Genomic DNA, 23,997 nt, shown 5'->3' with positions numbered 1-23,997 from the left:
CAATCAAATCACAAGGAAAAAGAAAAACAAAAGAACACAACATCGAAAATAAATTCGAAATACTAGAATCGCATGCCTCTTGTATTTGGTATTTTTACAAAGAAATAAAACTAGTATGATGCGGAAATTAAATACTAGTATACCTTTTCTTTTGCAAGCAAAAACCTCTAGGTCTTCTACCGTATTCCTCTTCTAACCTCGGACGTTGTGTGGGCAACGATCTTCCGAGATGAGAAACCACCAAAGCACCTTCTTCTCCTCCTTGCAAGGTTCGGCCACAACAAGAGCACCTCCAAGGATGAAGAGACTCAACCACCACCAATGCTCCAAGGGATACTAGAAAAGAGGTTTCTTTTCTCTCCTTCTTCTCCTTCTTAGATCCGGCCACCAAAGCTATCTCCACCATGAGAAGGTTTCGGCCACACAAAGGAGAGGAGAGGAAAGAAGGGGCCGACCACACCCAAGGAGAAAAGAGAGGAAAAATAGAATAGAGATATTCACCATGAAGCCTCCTCTACCCCCTCTTTTATAATCCTTGGTCTTGGCAAATAAGGAAAATTTAATAAAAACTTCCTTAATTCTTTTGCCATTGAAAAGGAAAATTTATTTAATTAAAACAATTTTCTCTATTCAATTTACAATGGCCGGCCACTAATAAAATCTCCAATAATTTTTCCCTTCATGATTGGTTAATAAAAAGGAAATTTTATAAATTAAAATCTTTCTTTTAACATGTGGATAAAAAGAAAGTTATCTCTAAAAATTAAAATATCTTTTAATCTACAAATAAGGAAAGATATTAAATCTTTTCTTAATCTTTTGTAGAAACTAATAAAAGAGAATTTTTTTATTTTTAATCTTTCTTTTAAATAATAAACATGATTAATAGGAAAGTTTTTACCAAAATTAAAATCAACCTTTTAATCTACAAATAAGGAAAGAGATTTAGCTCTTCTCTTAATCTTTTGTAGAATCTTATAAAAGGAAAGATTTAAAATTTTAAACTCTCTTTTAAATCATGTTATCCACATAAGAAAAATTTTAAAATAAAAATCCTTTTATTTAAATTTGGCCGGCCACCAAGCTTGAACCAAGCTAGGGCCGACCACCTATGAACCCATGAACCAAACTTTGGTAGGCCCTAGCTTGGTCTCCAAGCTAGCTTGGCCGGCCTATGGGATGGGTAAGAAGGTGGGTATAGGTGGATATAGTACTCTATAATTAAGAGGCTACGATAGGGACCGAGAGGAGGAATTGGTTTTGGTCTCCCGATAAAATTAAGCATCCCGTGTTCGCCCCGAACACACAACTTAATTTTATCAATAATAATTCATTCCACTAGAGAACTATTATTGAACTACCGCACCAATCCCAAATTACATTTTGGGCTTCTTCTTATTATGAGTGTGTTAGTCTCCCTGTGTTTAAAATAACAATGTCCACTAATTAAGTAAGTTCTTGACAACTCACTTAATTAATATCTAGCTCAAGAGTAGTACCACTCAACTTCATCGTCATGTCGGACTAAGTCCACTGCAGGGTTTAACATGACAATCCTTATGAGCTCCTCTTGGGACATTCTCAACCTATATCACTAGGACACAGTTTCCTTCTATAATCAACAACACACACTATAAGTGATATCATTTCTCAACTTATCGGGCTTATTAATTTATCGAACTAAATCTCACCCATTGATAAATTAAAGAAATAAATATCAAATATATGTGCTTGTTATTATATTAGGATTAAGAGCACACACTTCCATAATAACTGAGGTCTTTGTTCTTTCATAAAGTCAGTATAAAAGGAACGACCTCAAATGGTCCTACTCAATACACTCTAAGTGTACTAGTGTAATTATATAGTTAAGATAAACTAACACCTAATTACATTACGACCTTCCAATGATTTGTTCCTTTCCATTTTGATCGTGAGCTACTGTTTATAATTTATAAGGTACTGATAACATGATCCTCTGTGTGTGACACCACACACCATGTTATATACAATATAAATTAATTGAACAACTACATTTATCATAAATGTAGACATTTGACCAATGTGATTCTTATTTTTAGATAAATATTTATACCAAAAGCTAGACTTTTAATATACATCCTAACAGTTCGCTTGGGATAGCTTCACTTGATATCGTAATAAATAATCTATATTAACATTCATTAATAAAATAATTAAACACAACCAATGAGATAGAAAAATAAAAATTAAAAGAAACTTGAAATGAATATAACCTTCGATTTGAGGATTTTATATGTTATAGCTGTAGAGATGAGGTGAAGTTACAGGCTTACAATACTGAGCAATCAGACTAGTAGAGTCGGTGAAAAAATTGGGGGAGAAGAAGGATTAAGGGTAATCATAAAATCTACTATCTAAGCTAATTATTATATTTGGACTTTTGAAATTTGGGTTAAATGTGAAGTTTTGGGTATAAAAAAAAGGACATACTGAGCCAGTTAGAAAAATTATAATGAGCTTTGAGTATTTAGGCTAGGTAATATCATACCCAGGTTTGAGCAAGAGGAACAGCCTCACCAGCAGTGAGAGTGACGAGAGCGGTGAGAGTGACAAAAGGCAGGCCTGACTCAGAGCCAATTCTGAATCAGACCATCCCATGTCCAGGTAAATAAATCGGTTATCCGTTGATTGATTCTTGGGCTAGAATCGTAATCAGTCTGGCACGATTATGGTTCAGGCCCAAATTATTCTTTTTTTTTTTAAATATTCAAATTGTTTTTGAATTTTTTTTTATAGATATTATTTCGAACATCTAGACTAAATATCCTAACTACACAATAACTATTATTGTTTTTGTTAGTTAGTTAATTATATAATAATTACTCAATATTTCTTTTGTTATATTATTATTAATAATTGAAGAAAAATAGAATAGACGTCTATTCATTTATTAATTAATATATAATCGTTTACTAAATTGGTAAATAATTTTATATATTAATTATTTAATAAAAAATTAGTAATTTTTTTATTATATAATTATTTTTAATAAGTTCAAGTAAACAATTTTATAATTTTATATTTTTTTTTCAAAAAATAATAATAAAATAATCTTGAAGTGCGACAAACATCTAACTATGATGAATCGTACATGAACCGTAAACTGACGGGTCTTAACCGTGAATCTTAATCGTCTTGAATGGTTTAGGTTAAGGGTCGATAGTTAGGAACCGTCGAATCGATGATTCTAAATCGTCAAATCATTGATTTCAAACTTGGGTTGGGTCTAATGGGAAGAGGGGAGGGCTGGCTGAGGGAGATAGGAGTCATCGAGTCATAGCATGATGCGTGCGTGCGGAGTTGCGAGGTGGGGAGCGGTGAGGTGAGAATCATGAGGTGCGAATTATATATTAGGCTTTGCCGGTTTAGGATTTAACATTTAGTTTAGTCCGATTTAATCCGATTCAACTAATAATATCAGTTTAATCGGTTTAACTGAATTTAGATTTTCAAAATCAAAATTGAACCGATTAAACCAATATAATCGATATTTTAATGGAAAAAAAATTGAATTTCCAATTTAACCGAACTGAACTTTTAACTTCGGTCGGTTAATTCGATTTAGTCAAACTTTTACTCACCTCTACTTCTTGATTGAACTTGCTTAAAAAGGAAGAGATTTCAAAAATGTGTTTTCTTTTTTTAGTTAGCATCATATACCTAGCTCACGCCGATTAATCTTGAGGTATCGAAGTTTTCTACTGATCATTAGAGGTAAATAGGGAAGTACTCGTAGCGGGCACCCATAACCCATCATTAAGGCAAATTTTTCTGATAGTTCATTAAAATTGGGATTTGATTACGTCCTGCTGCTTGGGCCATTGTCCAGGTTCAAAAAGGTGTTTTATGTGCTCCATAAGTTTTCAAGTGAACTCAACTCGCACATTGTCATCATTTTTGTGATTTTTAACTTTTGGAAGTCATCAAACATTTGCTTGCTAAGACACGATTTCGTTCGGGGAGTTGTTCTTATGCAAACAAGGACTCATAGCGCATCGAGATATTGACTCTTCGCTCAACGATGCCAGCAACTAAGGGGGTAATGAACGAAGTCTCAACCGTGCTCATGGTATCTCCTATTCCATTCAGGGACTTTAACTTATGTAATACAATATCATAGTGTTTCCAATAAGACAACATTCACTCAAATTCCAAGTATTATATAATCGACATTTAACTAGTTGACATATCCCCAAGTATTTGGTACAAGAACAATCGAGACGGAAAATAGCCAACTGTTTTGATTCATTCATCCTCAAAAGGCTTCAGAGACAAATCGAAGAAGCTCGCAATGAGTTCATCCACATTCTCTTCGCTCACATATAAGCTGGAATGCATGGGTTGCTGAAGCCTACTTCCACTTAGAAGCTTGTTTAGTTGTGTGATGAGTTCGTCTTCCTCTTCTTCAGCTGATGTTTCAAGATCCCAAACCTTGAAGACACTCTCACGCGATTCAGTAACTTGTTCAGCAGTGGAAACTTGGTCACTAGAGTTTTCTGCATCTGTAGATGGATTATGGTGTATGATATGATCGTCTTGCACCTTCATAATAGTAAGATGTGAAGTCTTATCGATAAAGGTAGCATGTTCTGTTTGCATCTCCTCAGGCAAGTCATCGTCCATGACATCGTGTTGTTCTATTACCTTGCTTGTATCGACAAGTACTCTATCATCGTTGCTCTCTATGACGGAAGATGGAGTTTCATGATAAATAGGATAGGAGTTTAGAGCATCGAGGAAGGCATCTCTAAGTACCATCCATTTGTCGTCTGATGATTCAGGGCCGAATGCAAAGCAGGAATCTACCCATGTTGCCTCTTCTGGTGTGAGTACAATAGTCTTCTCATTCGATTTGAGCATCTCGGGTGGTAAAGAGATAATATCGTCTGAGAACTCAAATGAGCTCTCGTGAGACTCATTAATTTCTGTAAATAGCACCGAGATTTCATCCTCATTTGCTTCCATAAGCTTCAGTCTGTTAACTGTTACATTAAAATAAAGGTTAGAAGTGCATTTGATGGAGAACAAACACACACAGCAAATCAATTATCGTTTTACAACCAAAAAAGCAATGAGACAATTTCATAGGCTCGTTCACTACTATTTTACTATACTCAACACACTCAATGGTTACTGGAAATTTCATAACAATCAATGAAAAATTTTAGGAAAAATTCTAGGGAACACCAGAAACACATCGGAAGATTAGCGTGTTAATTTGAGATTGAATACCCATAAGGAAAGCCAAAAAGGAAACTATATGAACTATAATATTTCAAGAAATGCTGCAAATTTTTTAATCGACAAACTGAAAACAAGAAACCCAGCTTTTTTCCTTTGAATATGGTAAAATTAAAATTAGTAGCTTAAGTTTAACAAAAAATGATGAGGGATCATATGAGGAAGGTGGAATCATTGACAGAGTAACAAAACCAGCAAACCTAAAATCTAAAATATTTTACCTTAAAAATAGAAAAGCATCAACAACTACAGGATTGATGGCATGCCTAAAATGCTATTCAGTCATGGTAACACTTGCATCCAGTTTCATCTCCTATTATAATCTTCAGCGATGGTACACCAAAACATTGTTATGTTAGAGTTAGGGTTAATTGCAAAATCTATCAGGTACTTTGTAAATTCAAACAAATTCTAACATAAATTTTCAAAAAATAACTAATCTATTAAATATTTGATCACTTTTAACAAATCAACTATGTACTTTAAAAATAATTAATTTATCATTGGAGCAAAAAAAAAAAGTGATATTGTTCACCACAAGCGGTCCAGTATCATCAATCCCATGACAAGATACAAACAAGTAAATCATAGAGAACATTTTCCCCTAATGCAGTGGTTGTTTACATGGGGAGGTTAGACACCCAACGAGGCATTTTACATCCGTTGAAAATTGACACCAAGACTTATTGGAGCAATCACCCATGCAGGTACCAACTACGTGACTATGTCAACTCGTGGAGGCTAATTAATCTATCATGTACTAAATAAAATGTAAACACATAGGCAAAATTCCATTAACTCATTAGGTGTCTCTTTCATATTATATCTCAGTTAGTTTATATCATCGATTATGTTATTTTTAGTGAAATTTTAATAGATTTGTTAAGTTTTTATATTCACTTGATAAATTAGTCAATTTTGAAAATGTGATAGATTTGTTAAAAATTATAAGGTAAGTAATCAATTATTTTTTAAAAAAGACATGATTGATTTGTTAAAAGTTACAGAAAGTATGTAATAGATTTAACAATTAATCCTCAAAGTTATTAGGCCAAAAAAATGAATTTAATGGCATGCCAAAAATAAGGATTCATTCACAAAAGGTAACAAGAGATGACAAATCCATAAGCACCAATTAGTGAAATGTCAGTGAACAAATTGACGACAAAGCATTGGTGATATTAGAGTTATTCACATAAAAAGAACAACATGTAGACATTGCACATAGTAATGGATTGACACAGTAATCTGATAACTAGAAGCAAATGTTTATAGTGAGTACAGCAGTAGAACTCGCAATTAAGAAGTCCCCTTGTAAAATTTTCCACAAAGAACAAAAAGTATTAGTGACAAAAGAATCAAAAGTGAACTAGTTGATTCAACTCCAGCAATGTGAAAGCAATCATGGTAAATATTGATTCAAAGTATTAGCACTGTAAATGTTGAAAAAACATTCAGACAATAGCAAGCAACATTAAGCATTAAAGTAACAGGTACTAATTTAGTCCATAAATCATCATAGATGAACGAAATAATCTGACGACTTGATCATCAAGTGCAATTCAATGAAAGAGCTCCCAACCGCGAGAGTATTTACGACAACGAGGCCATTGAGGCAAAATAACAAACAAGTGATATGCCAAGAGATGACCTAACAAAACAAGACCAAATCGCAGATCCTCATACCGAGCATCCAAAGAAGAAACGACCATAAACACAATGGAGTTGAATGAGGCTTAACGCATCATCATCATCAGGCAAAATAGCATTAAAACTTCTTCTCCTATAACCAACGAAAAAAAAAAGAATGTTGTAAAACGGCAGGGGAAAATGCAAGATGGTGGCTTACGAACTTTACCTATCGATTCAGAAACCCGAGCAGAAGAGTGAAAGAGAATGAACGATAAGAAACTGCGGCCGATATCGAGGATTTAGCGGTGAAAACATATCCGTTTCGGGGGGTTTTTAATATTAAGAAAAAGAATAAGATATTTTCATTTTACCCTAAACTCGAACTTATTATTCGGAAACGTCTTTATAATTTACTATATTTGTTTACTTTTTACACTTTCATAAAATATCAATGAGATAGGACAAAAATCAAAACAAGCTGGTATTGAATATTTTGATATAATAATATTTAGGATTTAAAATTTAAAGTTTAGTATTTATATATAGCAATTACTTAGGTAGCTATTTTAAAATGATTTTAATAAATTTAAGATGGTTTTGATGATATTTAAATAATTTTAATTAGATTAGTTAAGAGTGTTTTAATATAATAATATTTTATTTATAGTAACTTTATTTAAAATAAAATATTTATTTTTTTTATATTGTAGTAGCTACTTATAAGAGCAAAAAGAAGAAAATTTTTTTGTCTTGCCCATTACATTAATTACTGATAGTCATCCGTACTTTATCTCCTCCACGTTGGCAGAGGGCGCGAGACGATCGAATCATCTTTTAATCTCATGTATCCGACTTATGCCAATTAATTTTTAAGGTGATCGACCTGACTTTACTGAACTTTTTCATCGGCCACCAAAGTAAATTGGGAAATGCTCAAAGTGAGTATTCCATCAGCTCAACATTTTTAGGTCAGTTGCTCATTAAAAGAAATTCATCTATTAATTCGTTTAAATTGAGACTCGATCTTTAGATGCTTATGAAATTGAAAAGACACTTTATTGTTGCCCCATTGTTCCGGGGCTTTTTGTTATGCTCTTTGTTAGGGTATCTGTAACGCGGCGTTAATGCCGCATTATAACGACACTGTTCATTTAACGTCGCGTTGTAGATGCCAACTCTGCGTTCATCCGCTTGAACACATTCAAGGTCTTGAACGCGTTCAAGCATGCATGGGGTGGGCCAGAGCTGGCCCACCCCATGTGTATAATTTTTTTAAAATGTAAATTATAAAATTAAATAAAACGGTTAGTTTTTTAACGGCTAGTTCGAAATTTTATTTATAAATATCCACTAATATGTACACATATTTTCATTCCAACTCACTACTCTTTCAATTCTACTCTCTAAATATTGTCTCCGTCAATTTCGTTTTCCCAACTTTATAATTTTAGTCACTCAGTGATAATTTCGTTTTCACAACCTTATAATTTCATTTTGCCAATATTGTAATTTTGTTTTTCACAAACATCTATTTTATTTAATAAATATATTTAAAAATTAATATTATTTTTGGAAAACTATAAAATTATATTTTAAAAAGTAAGATTAATAATAATAATAATTTAAAACATATTTAAAATATATTTATTTAATATGATATAATTTTAAAATGATTGAGTGGATTGTGGGACCCATAAATAATGAGTGTTAATGTTAAAAGGAATGTGAGTGAAAGAAGAAAGTTGTTATAATAAGTATGTGACAGTGGACCCCATACTTTTTTATGAGGTGATGAATATTATAACGAGATAACATTGTAGATGTCCTTATTGCTAGCATCCACATTATTAAGGTTAATATGTAGGTATTATAACATTTAAATGATGTTCCAAACCAATGCATATAAGTGTTATAAAACTCATGCATTAATAATATTCAATTCTTTGAACGTTGACAATGAGTAAATTTTATATTAAAAAAAAATTAAAAATTAGATATAAACAATATAAATAAATAAATGAACAATGAGACCCACAAATAATATGTTAATATTAAAATGAATATAAAAGTATGATGTTAATATGTAGGTATTATAACACCCAAATAATATTACAAAATAATGTGGATGAGTGTTAATAATAAAAATTTTATATAATTTTTGAAAAAAATAAATTTGGATATAAAGAATAAAGATGGATAAATGGATAGTAGGATTCATAAATAATTAATATTAATGTTAAATGAACATGCGTGTTAATAAAAAAAAATGTAAATATAATAGGTGTATAACATGTATATATATGAAGAGCAGAAGAGGTGATATATATTAACATTAAAACCTATCCAACTTGGAGCCACTAAAAAAATATAGAGAATTAAAAAAGACAATAATAAATTAGATATATATATATATTTTTAGATTCGAGTATCAATACATTGTACATACTATATCACCATCCAATTTGAAACACAAAGCTTACGAATTTAAATCGTTTTTAAATCTCATCAAATGTTATTGTTTGAAAATAGCTAAAATATATTGGGGGAAAAAAAATTGTGAGTGGATCCTAGAACATCATGAGAAAGATCAAGGAAAAATTTCTTCAGCCATGCCACTTGCATTACTGCGTTTGTTACATTGCAAGCAAGCTCAAATCCATGCATCGAATATGAAGCTCACCAATCTTGTTTATGATGATCTCAGTCGATCGATCGATCGATCGATGTCAATGAGTCGCCGGATCTCCTCCAGCTCCTCCTCCCTCTTCCCTCAGCACTTCGATCCTGTCGAGGGCTTCTTCCAGCTCGCACCTCTTCTCCACATCTTCCTCGCAGCAATCCAATCCGACCTGCAGCAGCTTGAGCATTTCTTCCTGCGCCGCCGCCGTCGCCTTCGCTGTCGTCTCGCCGTCGAGAACCTTGCTCGCCCACTCCTCCCGAGGAGTGGAGCTGGCCAGGCCGAGCAAGTCGGCGCCTCCCTTCTCCGTCGCCGGCGCTTTGCCCGTCAGGATTTCGAGGATCAGCATGCCCAGGTTCCAGACGTCGCTCTTCTTGCTCGTCCTCTCCTGTTTCTTGTACTCCGGGCAGTTGAACGCCGCCATGAACTGGGCGGCGTGCGCCGGGTTCGTCACCGGGATCAAGGCGAAGTCGGTCAGCAACGGCGAGAAGGACTCGTCGAGAAGGACGTTGGTGGATTTCAGGTGGCCGTGGGGAACGCTGAGCATCTGGAGCTCTTCGTAGAGGTAATTTAGCCCTTTGGCGACTCCTTTCACGATCTTCAATCGAGCGCACCAGTCGAGCTTTGATGATTCGGAGCCACGGAGAAGATCGGCCAAGCTTCTCTTGGCGGCGTAGCCGGTGACCAGTAGCTTCTCGTCTTTCCGGTAATAGTAAGCGACCAACGGCAGCAGATTGGGGTGGGACAACCTCCCCAGCCGTCTCATGTGCTCGTCGAAGTCCTCCTTCCCCACTCTGTTCATGTTCCTGAACCTCTTGACCACCATGGCCGTGCCGTCCGGCAACGAGGCCTTATACGAGGAGACGAAGTTGCTGGTGGCCAGCACCTCGGCGGAGGACTTGAGCAAGTCTTTCAGCTCGAACCGCCCCATGCCTTCCTTCACGAAGATCAGTCTTCCCTGGTCGGACTCCTTGCCGGATTTCTTGCTGGTGGTGCTGCCGGCGTCCGACTTGGTGGTTCCCTCTTCCATCGCTTCTTCCTTGGTCGGCGCGGCTTTCGATTTCATCACTGCGGGGGGAGGATTGGCATTGTTCTCGGATGGTCGGCGACGAAGGGAGAGTATGACGGCGACGATGGCTAGGAATAGAGTCAGAGCTACTACGACGTGGAGAAGGGTTTGGTTGGGTGAGGAAGATAGCGGCGGCGACGGCGGCGGCGATGATGAACATGAAACTTGAAGAGGTTCGCCACAGAGTCCTTCGTTACCTGAAAACAGATTGGCATCCATCTTTCTGAGGCTCGCCGGAATGCTTCCCTCCAAGTGATTGTTGGAGAAGTTCACCATCTTGAGGTCGTTGGATCGGAGCTCCGGGATCGGGCCGGTGAACCCGTTCCCGTCGAGCCCCAGCTCGAGCAATCTCGGAAGCGCGGCGACGGAGGCCGGAATCGCGCCCGTGAATTCGTTGTTCGACAGGTACAGCTTCTTCAGCCAGCCCATGTCGGCGAACGCCGAGTCGGGAAGCTCGCCGGAGAATTTGTTCCTCGACAGGTACACGGCCTTCATGCTCTTCAGCTTCCCGAACTCCGGCATCTTCCCGTCGAAGGCGTTGTTCACGATGCTGAAGGAGCGGAGGCGCGGCAGGGCGGCGAGCGGGCCGATGTCGATGACGCCGGCGAGGTCCATGTTCGCGAGCCTCAGCCCGGAGACGCTGCCGTCGTCGTCGCAGAGGACGCCGGCCCACTTGGTGGCGTTGCCGGTGCAGGGATCGGACTCCTGGTCCCAGCTCCTGAGGGCGCCCGAGTTGTCGGTGATGGTGGCCTTGAAGGCGAAGAGGACGTCGGCGTCGGGCGAAGTGAGGGAGCGGCGGGCGAGGAGGAGGAGGAGGGCGACGAGGAGCGGGAGCGGCCGCCGACCATCCATGCTGCTCGGCGACCGTCCGACGAGGAGTCGGGCAGGCGAACGAGATGGGATTGATCGAGAGAGACGTAAGCCGAGAGATTTGACGAGGGGCCGGTGGAGTTTTTTGAGGGGGAGGCGTTTTTTGAGGTGGTGGTGACGCCGAAGCAGGCGGTGGATGGCCGAGAATAGGAGGGCGAGTTACGGTGGCGACGGCCGAGTTGACCGAGTCGTCGTCGCAGGTCGAGTCGTGTGGTCAAAATACGTCGCAGGTTCTTCTATGCGGTGAGCGGTTGGCAGTGATGGAAGGGCTTCCCTTCGTTTTTTGTACCTCAATTTTAATCGCGATTTGGCGATTTTTAGCCATCTCTTAAAATTAATTTTTATATCAATTAAACCTTTTTCCATAAAAGACCAAAAAAAAATAGTACTGGAATATTTTAACTTCTCCACAAATTCTTCAACGTAAAATTGTTCCATAAATGAGTTTACTTAGCATAATCTTCTGTAGTCAGTTCGCGGTAATAATAATTAGATAAATAAATGATGCTAATTATTAAGATAATCACTTGAATCTTATATTTTCACTATTTTCCTAATAATTTGTAATGTTTTCATTTATCTATCCTTTCTTCACCTCTAGTATATATAACAGATTATTATTTTAAAGATCAGCCGCTAAGTACGTATAAATCATACTTCGAATTTATTGATAGATGAATTATGTTGCGGTGATAAAATGAGCTCACTAAGTATGGGTTAAAGATGGAGATAGTAATTGATGTGGAGGTTAAAGTCAAAAAGGTCAATGTTAAGGATCAACGGGCTCACCAAAATATGTCAATCGGAGCTCTACTGCAGTGATTGATTGGGCGAAAAGCTTCAAATCGACAAAGGGTTGATCCAAGCTAAGAAGCTCGTCACGAATCAGAGGATGGTTTGGGACGACCAGAGCATTGATCTGGTCGAGCGATAACAAACTACTATACCCAGCCATTCCATGGAAGAACAGCAAAGGCCGACCTATCGGCGGAGTCCTAGCCAATCGGTCATCCCGCTCTATCGAACGACGGGATTATTGTCGTATCTCTCAATGTCCTTTTGGGATATAGTGCCACTGACACGCGACATAGTCAACAGGCGGATCATATGACGGGAGCTTCTATTGTCTTGTCAGGAATATGCATGCCCTGTTAAGGTATGATGTCAGAGGCACTTCCCTGACAGGCCCTTTCATAGGACAAATTGGAGAATGTGCTCACGATCAATTGGAGAATGTGTTCATGCCTCAAAGAACGTGCACGTCGCCCACCAGGGCACTATATAAAGGGGGTTCACACACCGACGGAGGTACGCGTTATTCACTATTCATGTCTGTATCTACTGTTGCTATATTTTTTTTCTCTTTCTGATAATTAACTTGAGCATCGGAGAGTCAATGCCTGGGATCCTTCCCTAGCTTGGCATTAACATTTCTTGTGCCACAGAGCGGAGCAGAGTCTACATCTAGTCAACGTAACAACCACATCCCCAGCTTGCTATCTCCACGATTTTCGGACAGGATTATATTGGCGTCGTCTGTGTGAATTAAGCCTGCATTCGAAATGCGAAGATGGAGGAAGCTGGACGACTCGCCACGACAACTTTGACAAAGGAGGAGCTGGATACGCTGATACAAGCCCGAGCGGTAAAGATGGTGGAGCAACAACAGCAACAGGCGCTGGCCTAGCGCCAGGCGCAGGAGCTCGCGACCTCAGTTGCGGGTCATCAAGCCAGATATGGAGACCGAGCAGAGCATGTGCCCGTTTGAGGACATAGTAAGAAATTGACCAACACATACGGAGACGCGCCTAATGCGTCGATCCCTTTCCATCGGACATGGTTCCACACTTCGTCAGAGGAGTTGGGCGTCAAGCGGAGAAGGAATGAGATCCTCCTCAAACGACATGCCTATTCGGGATGCACGTAAAGGGAAATCACCAAGGAATGATGATTTGCCCGAGCGGATTAATCAACAATTCTCTCAGGGGATCTTGGACAACCCTCTGCCAAAACACTACACCTCACTGATGATCGGGGAGTACAACGGAATGACCGATCCGGACGACCACTTGGCCTAGTTTAATAACGCGGCCACACTTCATCAATACACCTACGGGATAAAGTGTCGAGTTTTCCTCACTACCCTCTTTGAATCAGTGCAACGCTGGTTAAAGACTTCCGAGTGACATTCTTGCACTACTTCGCTGGTAGCCGCTGCTACCAGAAGACGAGCGCTAACTTGTTTTCCTTGAAGTAAGGGTCCAAGGAGGCCTTGAGGGCCTATATCAAGCACTTCAACTGGGTAGCCATGGATATTCCATCAATCTCCTCGGAAATATTGGCGAACGCCTTCGCCCAGGGGCTCACCGAAGGGGAGTTCTTCCGTTCACTCATCCGGAAGCCGCCGAAGGACTTTGACCACCTACTCAGGAGGGCCAAGGAGTACATAAATGTGGAAGAAGCTCAAAGGGTAAGAATAAATGAGGCACCTGTCGAGCCCACATCAGCGCCCGAGCGACGACCGCCATAGCCATCAACTACCCAAGGGGCCCCGATCAAGAGGAGCGTAGCAACACCAAGAGCCCCGAACATAGGCCATACAACATGTGTCAACCGGTCGCCCAAAGATGGTGAAGGGAAAGTTATGGACGCCAATGTCTTGCTCGTTCCATCAATTGACAATGCACAACATGCGTGATTGCTATGATCCGAGGCCAATCGCGAGCCGATCGGTTCCTCAAAGATATCGATGCCGGTCACTATCACCCGATCGACATTAGAGGCGCCGATCAGCGATGTGGCGAGATGACGATAAAGCGGCGTCAGCATCAGCCTCAAAGGAGAAATAACACAAGTTTCTCCCGAGCTTCTGTTGAGTAGACTAGGACCTCGGCTCGGGAGGAAGAGAACTGAAACAACGTCACTTGGGGAGAGATTGGAATGATCACCAGAGGGTCGGCCGATGGTGATTCCAATCGAGCGAGGAAGTCGCATGTCCGATGCCTAGAAATACATGCTGTTGGATGTAGCAAGGAGAAGGCCGAGGACCCTGAGATTAGTTTCGACCCCCGAGACCTGGAGGGGGTGGAGATCCCTCACGACGACGCCTTGATCATCCGAGCGGTAATAGCTAATTATACTATTCACCGAATCTTTGTTGATATAGGAAGCTCGGTGAATATTATATTCAACAAGGCGTTCGACCAGCTATAAATTGATCGAAATGAATTGCAGCCAATGATGACCCCCACTCTACGGGTTCACAAGCAATGTATTGTCGATCGACCAGGCTTGGTCATATCGCTCGGAGAGGAGCCGCTCAAGAGGACGCGCCGTCCGCCTACAATGTTATATTGGGCCGACCGACCCTTAGCGAGTTTCGAGCAGTGATGTCCACTTTCTGCCAGAAGATCAAGTTTTCGGTGGATAACAAGGTGGGCGAAGTTAAAGGCGATCAGCTGGTCACTCGATGATACTATGTCGAGATAGTCAAGTCCGAAGTAAGACCCGCGAGGAAGATCCCGCGCATGGAAGTAAACACCATCAGGGAGCAACCTCCCGCACCGGTTTATGAAGAAAAGGAGGAAATCCAGGTCTATCCTTGCCGGTCGGAAGCCACCACCTTCATCGTCGCTGACTTGATAGAGGAGAAAAAGACAGAGCTGGTCACCTGCCTCAGGCAAAATCATGATGTGTTCGCCTGGTCGACCCATGAGCTCCTGGGCATCTCGCCAAGTGTAGCTCAGCATGAGCTTCACGTCCGACTGGACGCTCGACCAGTGAAACAGCGGAAGAGGGACTTCAATGCGGAGCATAACCAGATCATCCGAGCGGAGATAAAAAACTGCTGGAAGCCGGACATATCCGCGAGGTTCAGTTTCTGAGTTGACTCGCCCAATTCGTGCTGGTCTCCAAGCTAGGAAACAAATGACGAGTCTGCATTGAATTTCGTGATTTGAACAAGGCTTGCACGAAGGACTTCTATCTCCTGCTCAGGATAGACGGACTCCACGGTAGGTTGCGAGCCGATATGCATGATCGATGCATACCAAGATTACCATCAAGTGTTGCTCGCCCGAGAGGATCAAGAGAAGGTCAACTTCTTCACGACCGACGGGGCGTACTGTTATAACGTCATGTCGTTCGGATTGAAGAATGCCGGCGCCACCTACCAGAGACTGATGAACATGGTGTTCTGAAGGTACATCGGTCGCAACATAGAGGTATATGTAAATGACATACTAATAAAATCCCTTCGAGCTGCTGACCTTTGTGCAGACATTGAAGAAACTTACCGAACTTTTAGGGCATATGGAATAAAACTGAATCCGAACAAGTGTCTGCTCGGAGCAAAGAGTAGTTGCTTCCTCGGATACATCATCACCAAACGGGGAATCGAGGCGAATCCAAGTAAGGTAAAGGCACTACAAGACATGACATGCCCCGCCCCGCAACTTGAAGGAGGCCCAACGACTGATTGAATGAATTACTACACTATCAAGATTCATCTCCAAATCGTCTGATCAGAGTCATCCGTTCTTCAAGATATATACTGCGCCGAGCGACTAAGTTCCAGTGGGACGCGGAGTGCGACAAAGCGCTGGAAGAGCTCAACAAGTACCTTACCTCCTTGCCTGTATTGGCCAAGCCCATCACTGGGAACTGCTATGGATTTACTCATCATGCACTGAGTATGCGGTTGGCTCGGCGTTGGTGCGCCAGAATGGCTCTAAGAAACAGCCTGTATATTTTCTGAGTCATATATTAAAAGATGCATAGTCTCGTTACACCAGTCTTGAAAAATTGGCATACACGCTTGTACTCATCGCTCGGAGACTTCATCTATACTTCCTATCACATTCGATCGTCATGATGATTAACAGCGCCTTGGGAAGAGTCCTCCTTAACCCAGAGGCATCCAAATGACTGATCAAATGGGCAATCGAGCTAAGCAAGTTTGACATACAATATCAGCCCCGGATGGCGATCAAGGCCTAGGCCTTAGCTGATTTTGTCACTAAGGTCCTGAACGCCGAGCCAAACGCGAGTTGGAAAATATATGCAGACGGATCGCCCACTCGGCAAAGTAATGAGATCGACATTCTTTTGATTTCACCACGGGAGGACAGGATGCAATTGTCCATACGACTTGATTATCGGGCTATGACTAACGAAGCAGAGTATGAAGCCTTGATAGTCGGATTACAGGTAGCTCAGCATGTAGAAGCCACTAGAATACTCATCCACTCGAATTCCCAGTTGGCGGCTTAGCAGCTATTGGGGGCGTTCGAAATAAGCAGCTCCCAACTTAGGCTATATGCCGAAGCTTTCAAGAAGTTGAAAGCCGATTTTCAAGAAGTGGTTCTCCATAAGATTTCCCGATAGGATAACCATGCTGCAGATGAGTTGCCTAAGTTAGCCAGTTTATTGTCGCCGATCATGATAGAGCAACCGATTGAGTAGGTCTCACTGGTGGTGCACATCAACAAGATGGATAAAATAACCTTTTCGAGTGACTGGAGGACCCCACTAATAGAGTTCCTCCGATCAGGTAGCACTCCAGCCAATCAGGAAGAAGCTCGTCTGTTAAAAAAGAGAGTCGGACGGTTCACTCTGATCGGGGACTGGCTATATAAAAGAGCTTTTTCAAGGCTGCTGCTCAAGTATGTTGGATCGGAGGACGTAGAATACATCCTTCAAGAAGTGCATCAGGGCTCCTACGGAAGTTATTCGGGCGACCAAAATTTTGATGTTGACCATTTTGCATGTCACTAGACACTTCAAAATTAATAAATATTGGAAACCCATTAAACTAAAAAGAAGAGTTGTAGTAAGGAGTCCCAAGTCATATTTTTTTCAAGGATAACTAATAAGTGTGTGTGAATTCTAGATTCAAGTCTATAATCGATATCATGCTTTTCTTCATCTAGCTCTAATATCAAATCCAAAAGATCTCATGATTTAATATCACTTCATTAAATTAACACAATAAAATTTAGATTCATCGCATCATTAAATTTGAACCTAAAATTTCAGATTCGATAGCTGAAACAATTAATAGCTCAAGTCAAAACATTCAACATTTAAATCTCCTAGTCCAATGCGGATCACATATCCAATCACAATAGATAAATTTCATAGAACAGGGGTTTTTTGAAATGACAATTGAAACTAAGCAAAAATTGCAATAAACAAAATGGCAAATTCAAAATAGAAATAACATTGCAAACTAAACTAATCAGATCTGAGCAAAGGAACAGAAAATAAAGTAAACTAAAAACAAAACACATTCCACATCTCAAACCTGAGATCAAACTCCACTCACTGTGACACAAAAATGCTCCTGGGTACCTCCCTTCAAGCATCCGACGATGAATGACCAAGCTCCCATCTATTATCAGAAGATGCTCACGGCTTCTGGGTACCTCCCTTCAAGCTCCAATCGATTGGTAATCACATCGCCCGAAAAACTGAGGTTGAGTTCTGAAATTGCTTAACCAGTTCGATTGATCGGATCGATCTAGGTATCGCTGTGGAATGAAGATCGGAAACTCCTGGGTACCTCTCTTCAAGCTCTATTGGATGGCGAAATTCGCAGATCGAGAACCCCCCTCGATCTAGAATGTGGCAATGAACAGAATCCAAACTCGTGGACTGGCGTACCTCCATCTGCCGCTCTCTAACCACGAATGATGAATGCCAGCAGCTCAGAGATCGACGTTGGTGGAGAAGACTTGCTCTCTGATCTGGAATGGTGAACGGAAGCAATGGGGAAGAAAGTGCACAGTAGAAAAATCATGAGAAGAGAAAACGCCCGAGCTCGTTTTGCACTGTAGCTTCTCACGAATTTTAAATCAACTCCCAATCTGATCGAGCGGCCTAGAATTCTTCCATCTTGATCAACAGTCAAAACATCTCAGATCATGATAAAAAAAACTTTGGATCTTTATCAACGGATGTGATCTACTTCCATTTGGCTCGGATGGAGTAGATCTTCGATGTATAACTCATATCTTCCTCGATCTTGGATGGACGATCCAAATTGCTCTAAGATTTTATCGTCTTGTTTAAACTCCGATTCGAGCATAATTTTGGTTCAAATTAATCAGATCCAAGATCCTTTGATGCCTATAAAATAACAATCAATATTAGCATCAAATAACGCGGTAATAAGATAATTTACAATTAAGTCCAGGAATAAGTGCAATGCATGAAATATGATGTAAATATGAGTTTCATCTATGAACAAAACATTAAATCATGCATGTATGAATCAAAGTAGTGTAACAAAATCATGGTTATCAAGGACGTAGAATATATCTTTCAAGAAGTGTATCAGGGCTCATGCGGAAGTCATTCGGGTGGCCGATCGCTGACCCGAAAGATCCTATTGGTGAGATACTTTTGGCCTACACTGTAAGACGATGCCGCTCAAACAGTAGTCACCTGTCGTGTTAAAAATATCATAACATCTCGCACCAACCGACCGAGGAGATGAAGGCATCCACGGTGTCTTGTCCATTCCACCAATGGGGTATGAATATCGTTGGACCATTTCTAATGGCGATTGGTCAGTGCAGATTTCTATTGGTCGCCGTAGATTATTTTTCAAAGTGGGTGGAGGTCAAACCGCTAGCCAAGATAACCGAACACATGATCATCAAATTTATATGATAGAGTATCTTGTGCCGGTTCGACATCCCTCACCGGCTCATCTCGGACAACGAACGACAATTTGCAGGACAGAGGCTTAGAGAGTGGTGTGAAGGCTATGTTATAGTATAGGCTTTCACCTCGATGACCTACCCCAAAGCAACGGTCAGGCGAAAGTCACCAACCGGAAGATCCTTAGAGAGTTACAGGCTTAGCTTGACCACGCTGGGGGCAGCTGGGTCGATGAACTCCCCAGAGTCTTGTAGGTCTATCGCACCACACCAAGAGAGGCGACTGACATCACACCATTTCATCTGGTGTACGAAGGAGAGGCGGTGGTTCCAGTGAAGGTCGGAGTAGAGTCCGATTGGGTGCAGCTCTACGATGAGGGGAACGTCGAGAGGAGACTCATGGAGCTCGACTTGGTGGATGAGGCCCGGGATAAGGCTGTCATCCGACTGATGGCGTACAGGCAGCGAATGAAGCAAAATTACAACGGAGGGTGATCCCAAGATTATTCTAAGTTGGCGACCTGATGTGGAAAAGAATAAAGTCGGTCGGCGATGCCATCAAGTTGGAGGCTCCCTGGGGAGGACCTTTCTGTTGATACAGTCTGACTTGGCTGTTGTTTTGATGTTGACACGGATTTAAGTTTGTATCAGATGTTAATTAAACTCGGTTTGATTAATGATCAAGGTTGATCAAGTGGAAGGGAAAAGTCCAAGTTGGAAACTTGGCACGCGAAGTCGGAGAGGGCTCGGTAGCTCGTTCTGGACCGGATGAAGTCGGAGAGGGCTCGGTGGCTCGTTCTCCGACTAGGTCGAGAGGGCTCGGTAGCTCGTTCTCTGACGACGAAGCTCGGAGAGGCTGTAGCTGCTCTCCGGACTAGGTCGAGAGGGGCTCGTGGCTCGTTCTGGACAAGACTAGGCCGAGAGAGCTCGGAGCTCGTTCGAACCGACTAGGTCGAGAGGGCTCGGAGCTCGCTCGACCGATTAGGTCGAGAGGGCTCGAGCTCGCTCGGACCAACCGCCTATCACATAGGCGTTGGATCGGCCAACGCACCGATCCATGGATACTGATGACCGATCGGTCCGGCACCGATCTAGTAAGACTATTCTCGATCGGTGCGTGACCGACAGAAAACTCAAGAGCACCGTGTAATCTGATCGATGCAGACCGATCGGGAAACACTCATGCACATCGAGGTGCAATCGATCGGCCAGACCGATCGAGAAAATGCCAAGAAAAGGGTGTTGGATCGGTCCATGGACCGATCCACATTCAATTGATCGGTCGCCACGACCGATCGAGATCCTCGCACCGATCGGCCGTTGTCCGATCGGTTCAAGAACTGTGATCGGTCTGGACCGATCCACGCTAAGTCCATGTGCATGCGCTTTCTCGATATTTCTCGATTCGCACTTTTTGCCCATCTCGCTTAACCTTCTGCGTGAGTCTTTTGGAATCTGAGTTGCGGTACCATACAGGTTAATTTCAAATTAAGCCTCATCAAAGGAATGAGACAAAGGATCTTTCCACTGCTTTCTCTGCGTCAAATGCATTTGAAGCAGCAACGGCTATAGGTTGCGATTGACTGTGTTTCTGGCAGTGATCAGGCGGCGATTGGCTTAACTCCTGGTGATTGGTTCGAGCTCAGAGGCACCAGTGAAGACCGTGGTTCTATTGGTGTGAGCTCAGAGAATCAGAAGAGGAAGAGAAGCGATTGGCGACGCCGTAGCTTGCAGCAGGGATTCGGTGCAGGTTGGCAGCAATCCGGTGCAGGCTGATCGAATGCAGAGACATAAGAAGCAGTGTATGCTAGAAAGAAGTAGAGAACGAGAAGCAAGAAAAAGAACTGTGTGTTTCGGTTGAGAGCTTGCTGTGTTCTTGGACTCTGTCTTCATCATCTTCGTGGCTGTGAGCTTACTTCGATTTTCTTTGAGCCACTGTAATCTGTAAGTCTTGTGTGCTTCATTTTAAATCTGTTCAAGACTTTGTGGAGAGGTTTCTCCACCGAGAAGGAGAGCTTCATTAGCCGGAGTCATCCGGGGTGTGATCTACCGAAGATCAAGGGCTCGTCCACCTTACGGACACGCCGAGGAGTAGGGGCAAGTTATCCCCGAACCTCATATATCTGTGCGTTAGTGTGCTTGTTTCCTTCTTGTTTTAGTTTCCTAATTCCGCTGTGCTAACAAGTTTCTTTGTAGAAATTTGTGTTTAAGTTTTTAAGAGGCTATTCACCCCCCTCTAGCCATCTAAGATCCCAACAAGTGGTATCAGAGCCTGGTGCTCTTCATCTGGACTAACATCCTAAGGAGCAAGAAGATGGCCATGAAGGAAGGATTCAGCACCAACAGACCACCCTTCTTCGATGGAGCAGATTTCCAGTATTGGAAGAGCCGCATGGAGTATTACCTCAAGACTGATATCTCCATGTGGTTCTCGGTTAAGGAAGGATTCACACCACCGAAGGATGAAGAAGGTAAGGAACTCAATTCATCAAGGTGGTCTACTGAACAAACTCGTAAAGGGCAAGCCGATGCCAAGGCGGTAGTCACCTTACAATGTGGGATTGCCAAGGACCAACTCGTCAAGGTAGGTCCATTCTCGAGTGCAAAAGATTTATGGAATAAGCTTATCGAGCTCCAAGAAGGAACTCGAGATTCTCGGATAGCCAAGAGGGACCTATTCTTGAATCAACTACAAAATCTCACCATGAAGGAAAACGAAACGGTAAGTGAACTACATGGGAGGTTCAAAGAGATCATCAATGGTCTCCATTCCGTGGATGAACGCGTGGAGAATCGCGATCTTGTAAGGTACGCTCTAAAAGCCTTTCCGAGGAGTGCCTTGTGGTCATCTATGGTAGATGCCTACAAGGTCTCTAAGGATCTTTTAATTGTAAAGTTAGATGAATTCTTTTGTGAAATGGAACTTCATGAACTTGCTAACAAAGGTCAAAAGGAGAAAGGTATAGCTTTGGTTGCAGGAGAAAAGAGCAAGGATGGGAGAAGAAAGAAAGAAAAGAAGAAGGAGAAAGAGATTCCTTTATCTTCATCCTCCTCCGAGTCCGATGATGAAGGTGGATCATCATCAAGCGAGATGGCAAATTTTGTGAGGAGGATCATGAGAAGAAGCAGGAGATACAAAGGTAAAATTGTAGATCAAAATATTGATAAGTCTAACATTACTTGCTATGAGTGTAGCAAGAAAGGACACTATCGGAGCGAGTGTCCAAAGCTAAAGAAGAAGGAGGAAAGAGCCAAGAAGAAGAAAGCCCTCAAAGCCACATGGGATGAATCTTCCTCAAGCTCATCGGAGGAGGAAGAGAAGAAGGAGAAGAGTACTCGGCAATTGGCACTCATGGCAAGGGAGGAGTCCGAGTCCGAGAGTGATGACTCAAGCACTTCAGCCGCGGCTTCATCATCTTCGGATGATGAAGAGGTAACCTCTTCTCACTTAGAAAAATGCTATAAGACTATTACACATTTGTATACCTTGCTTAAAAAATTAAAAACAGAAAATAAATCATTAAAAGAAGAAGTAGAAAACTTGAGAGCTCTTAGGGAAGATGAGGTTGATGACCTACATCTAGAGCTCCTTGAGGATGAGAACAAGGCCTTGAAGGGTGAGGTTGAGAAACTCAAGAAAATGCTTGAAAAATTCTCAACTAGCTCTAAGACCCTAGACATGATTCTAAATGCCCAAAGGGCGGTCTACAACAAGGCTGGATTAGGATACCAACCTAAGGAGTCTAGCTTTATTTCTTTAGTATCAAGAACCCAATTTCATAGATCGCATGTTTCTAGGGTTCATGAGACTAGGAAGAAGGTAACAAAGGCATGGGTGCCTAAGTCTTTCATTGTAGATGCATTAGGTCCCAAGATTTGGGTACCTAAAACATCTATCTTTCGTGTCTTGTAGGCATTGGTAAAGGGGGAGCGTCTATCAACTTGGTTTGTTGATAGTGGATGCTCCAAGCACATGACCGGGGACAAGTCACTATTTTCTACCATTCAAAACAAAAATAGAGGTAATGTGTCATTTGGTAACAATGGTAGTCTTAAGGTTATAGGAGTTGGAGACATTCATATATCCGAATATCTCCAAATCAAGAATGTCCTTCTAGTCAAGGGGATGACTTTTAATCTCCTAAGTGTCAGTCAATTGTGTGATACGGGTTACACAATTGAATTTCATTCGAGTCAATGTCTAGTCAAAAACATTGACACACTTGACACGGTACTAGTAGGCACAAGGGTAGATAACATTTATCAAGTTTCTTTTAAAAGTGCTACTAATGCTCTTGCTAAGTGTTTCATGTCGAAAGAAAAAGAATCGTGGCTTTGGCATAGGAGGTTGGCTCATGTGAACATGAAGAATATCCGGAAGCTGGTCAACAAAGGTTTAGTGCGAGGCTTACCAAGCATCAAGTACCAAAAGACCAAATTGTGTGATGCATGTCAGAAGGGTAAGCAAACTAAAGCGCCTCATAAAGGTAAAAGCGCTGTAAGTACAACTACTGCTTTAGACTTATTACATATGGATTTGTTTGATTGCAGTAGTGTTATTTCATTAACTGGAAGAAGATCATGTTTAGTGATTATTGATGACCTTACTAGGTATACATGGCCCTTCTTTTTGAAAACTAAGGCTAACCCCATAGATATTTTTATTTCCTTTTGTAGCCGAACTGAAAATGAAAAATCAACAACAATTAAAACCATGAGAAGTGATCATGGTGGGGAAGTTCAAAAGCATAGGTTTGGAGAATTCTGTCAAGAAAAGGGATATAGGCATGAGTTCTCTACTC

At 41.4% G+C, this 23,997-nt stretch overlaps 2 protein-coding genes across 3 annotated transcripts; both read right to left on the bottom strand.

Annotated features, from left to right (window-relative positions):
- Nucleotides 1-4,085: 4,085 nt before the first annotated feature.
- Nucleotides 4,086-7,289, bottom strand: LOC122037445. 2 transcript variants are annotated; one of them, XM_042596921.1, is made up of 3 exons: nt 7,142-7,289; nt 6,970-7,066; nt 4,086-5,024 (listed from the first exon to the last, which is right to left on the bottom strand). In XM_042596921.1, exons 2-3 carry the CDS (start codon nt 6,974-6,976, stop codon nt 4,288-4,290), a joined length of 744 nt encoding a protein of 247 aa, XP_042452855.1. In that variant the 5' UTR covers nt 6,977-7,066; nt 7,142-7,289; the 3' UTR covers nt 4,086-4,287. The 2 variants fall into 2 exon arrangements, with proteins under 2 accessions (XP_042452855.1, XP_042452854.1); XM_042596920.1 differs by lacking the exon at nt 6,970-7,066.
- Nucleotides 7,290-9,531: 2,242 nt separating this feature from the next.
- On the bottom strand, nt 9,532-11,513 carry LOC122037446 (pollen receptor-like kinase 5). The gene has a single exon (XM_042596923.1). The coding sequence runs from the start codon at nt 11,511-11,513 to the stop codon at nt 9,642-9,644; it is 1,872 nt and encodes a 623-aa protein (XP_042452857.1). The 3' UTR covers nt 9,532-9,641.
- Between the last annotated feature and the right edge of the window lie 12,484 nt (nt 11,514-23,997).

Source organism: Zingiber officinale, unplaced genomic scaffold (assembly GCF_018446385.1).
Source record: "Zingiber officinale cultivar Zhangliang unplaced genomic scaffold, Zo_v1.1 ctg43, whole genome shotgun sequence".
Classification (NCBI taxonomy): domain Eukaryota; kingdom Viridiplantae; phylum Streptophyta; class Magnoliopsida; order Zingiberales; family Zingiberaceae; genus Zingiber; species Zingiber officinale.
This window is presented reverse-complemented; position numbering and strand designations above follow the sequence as displayed.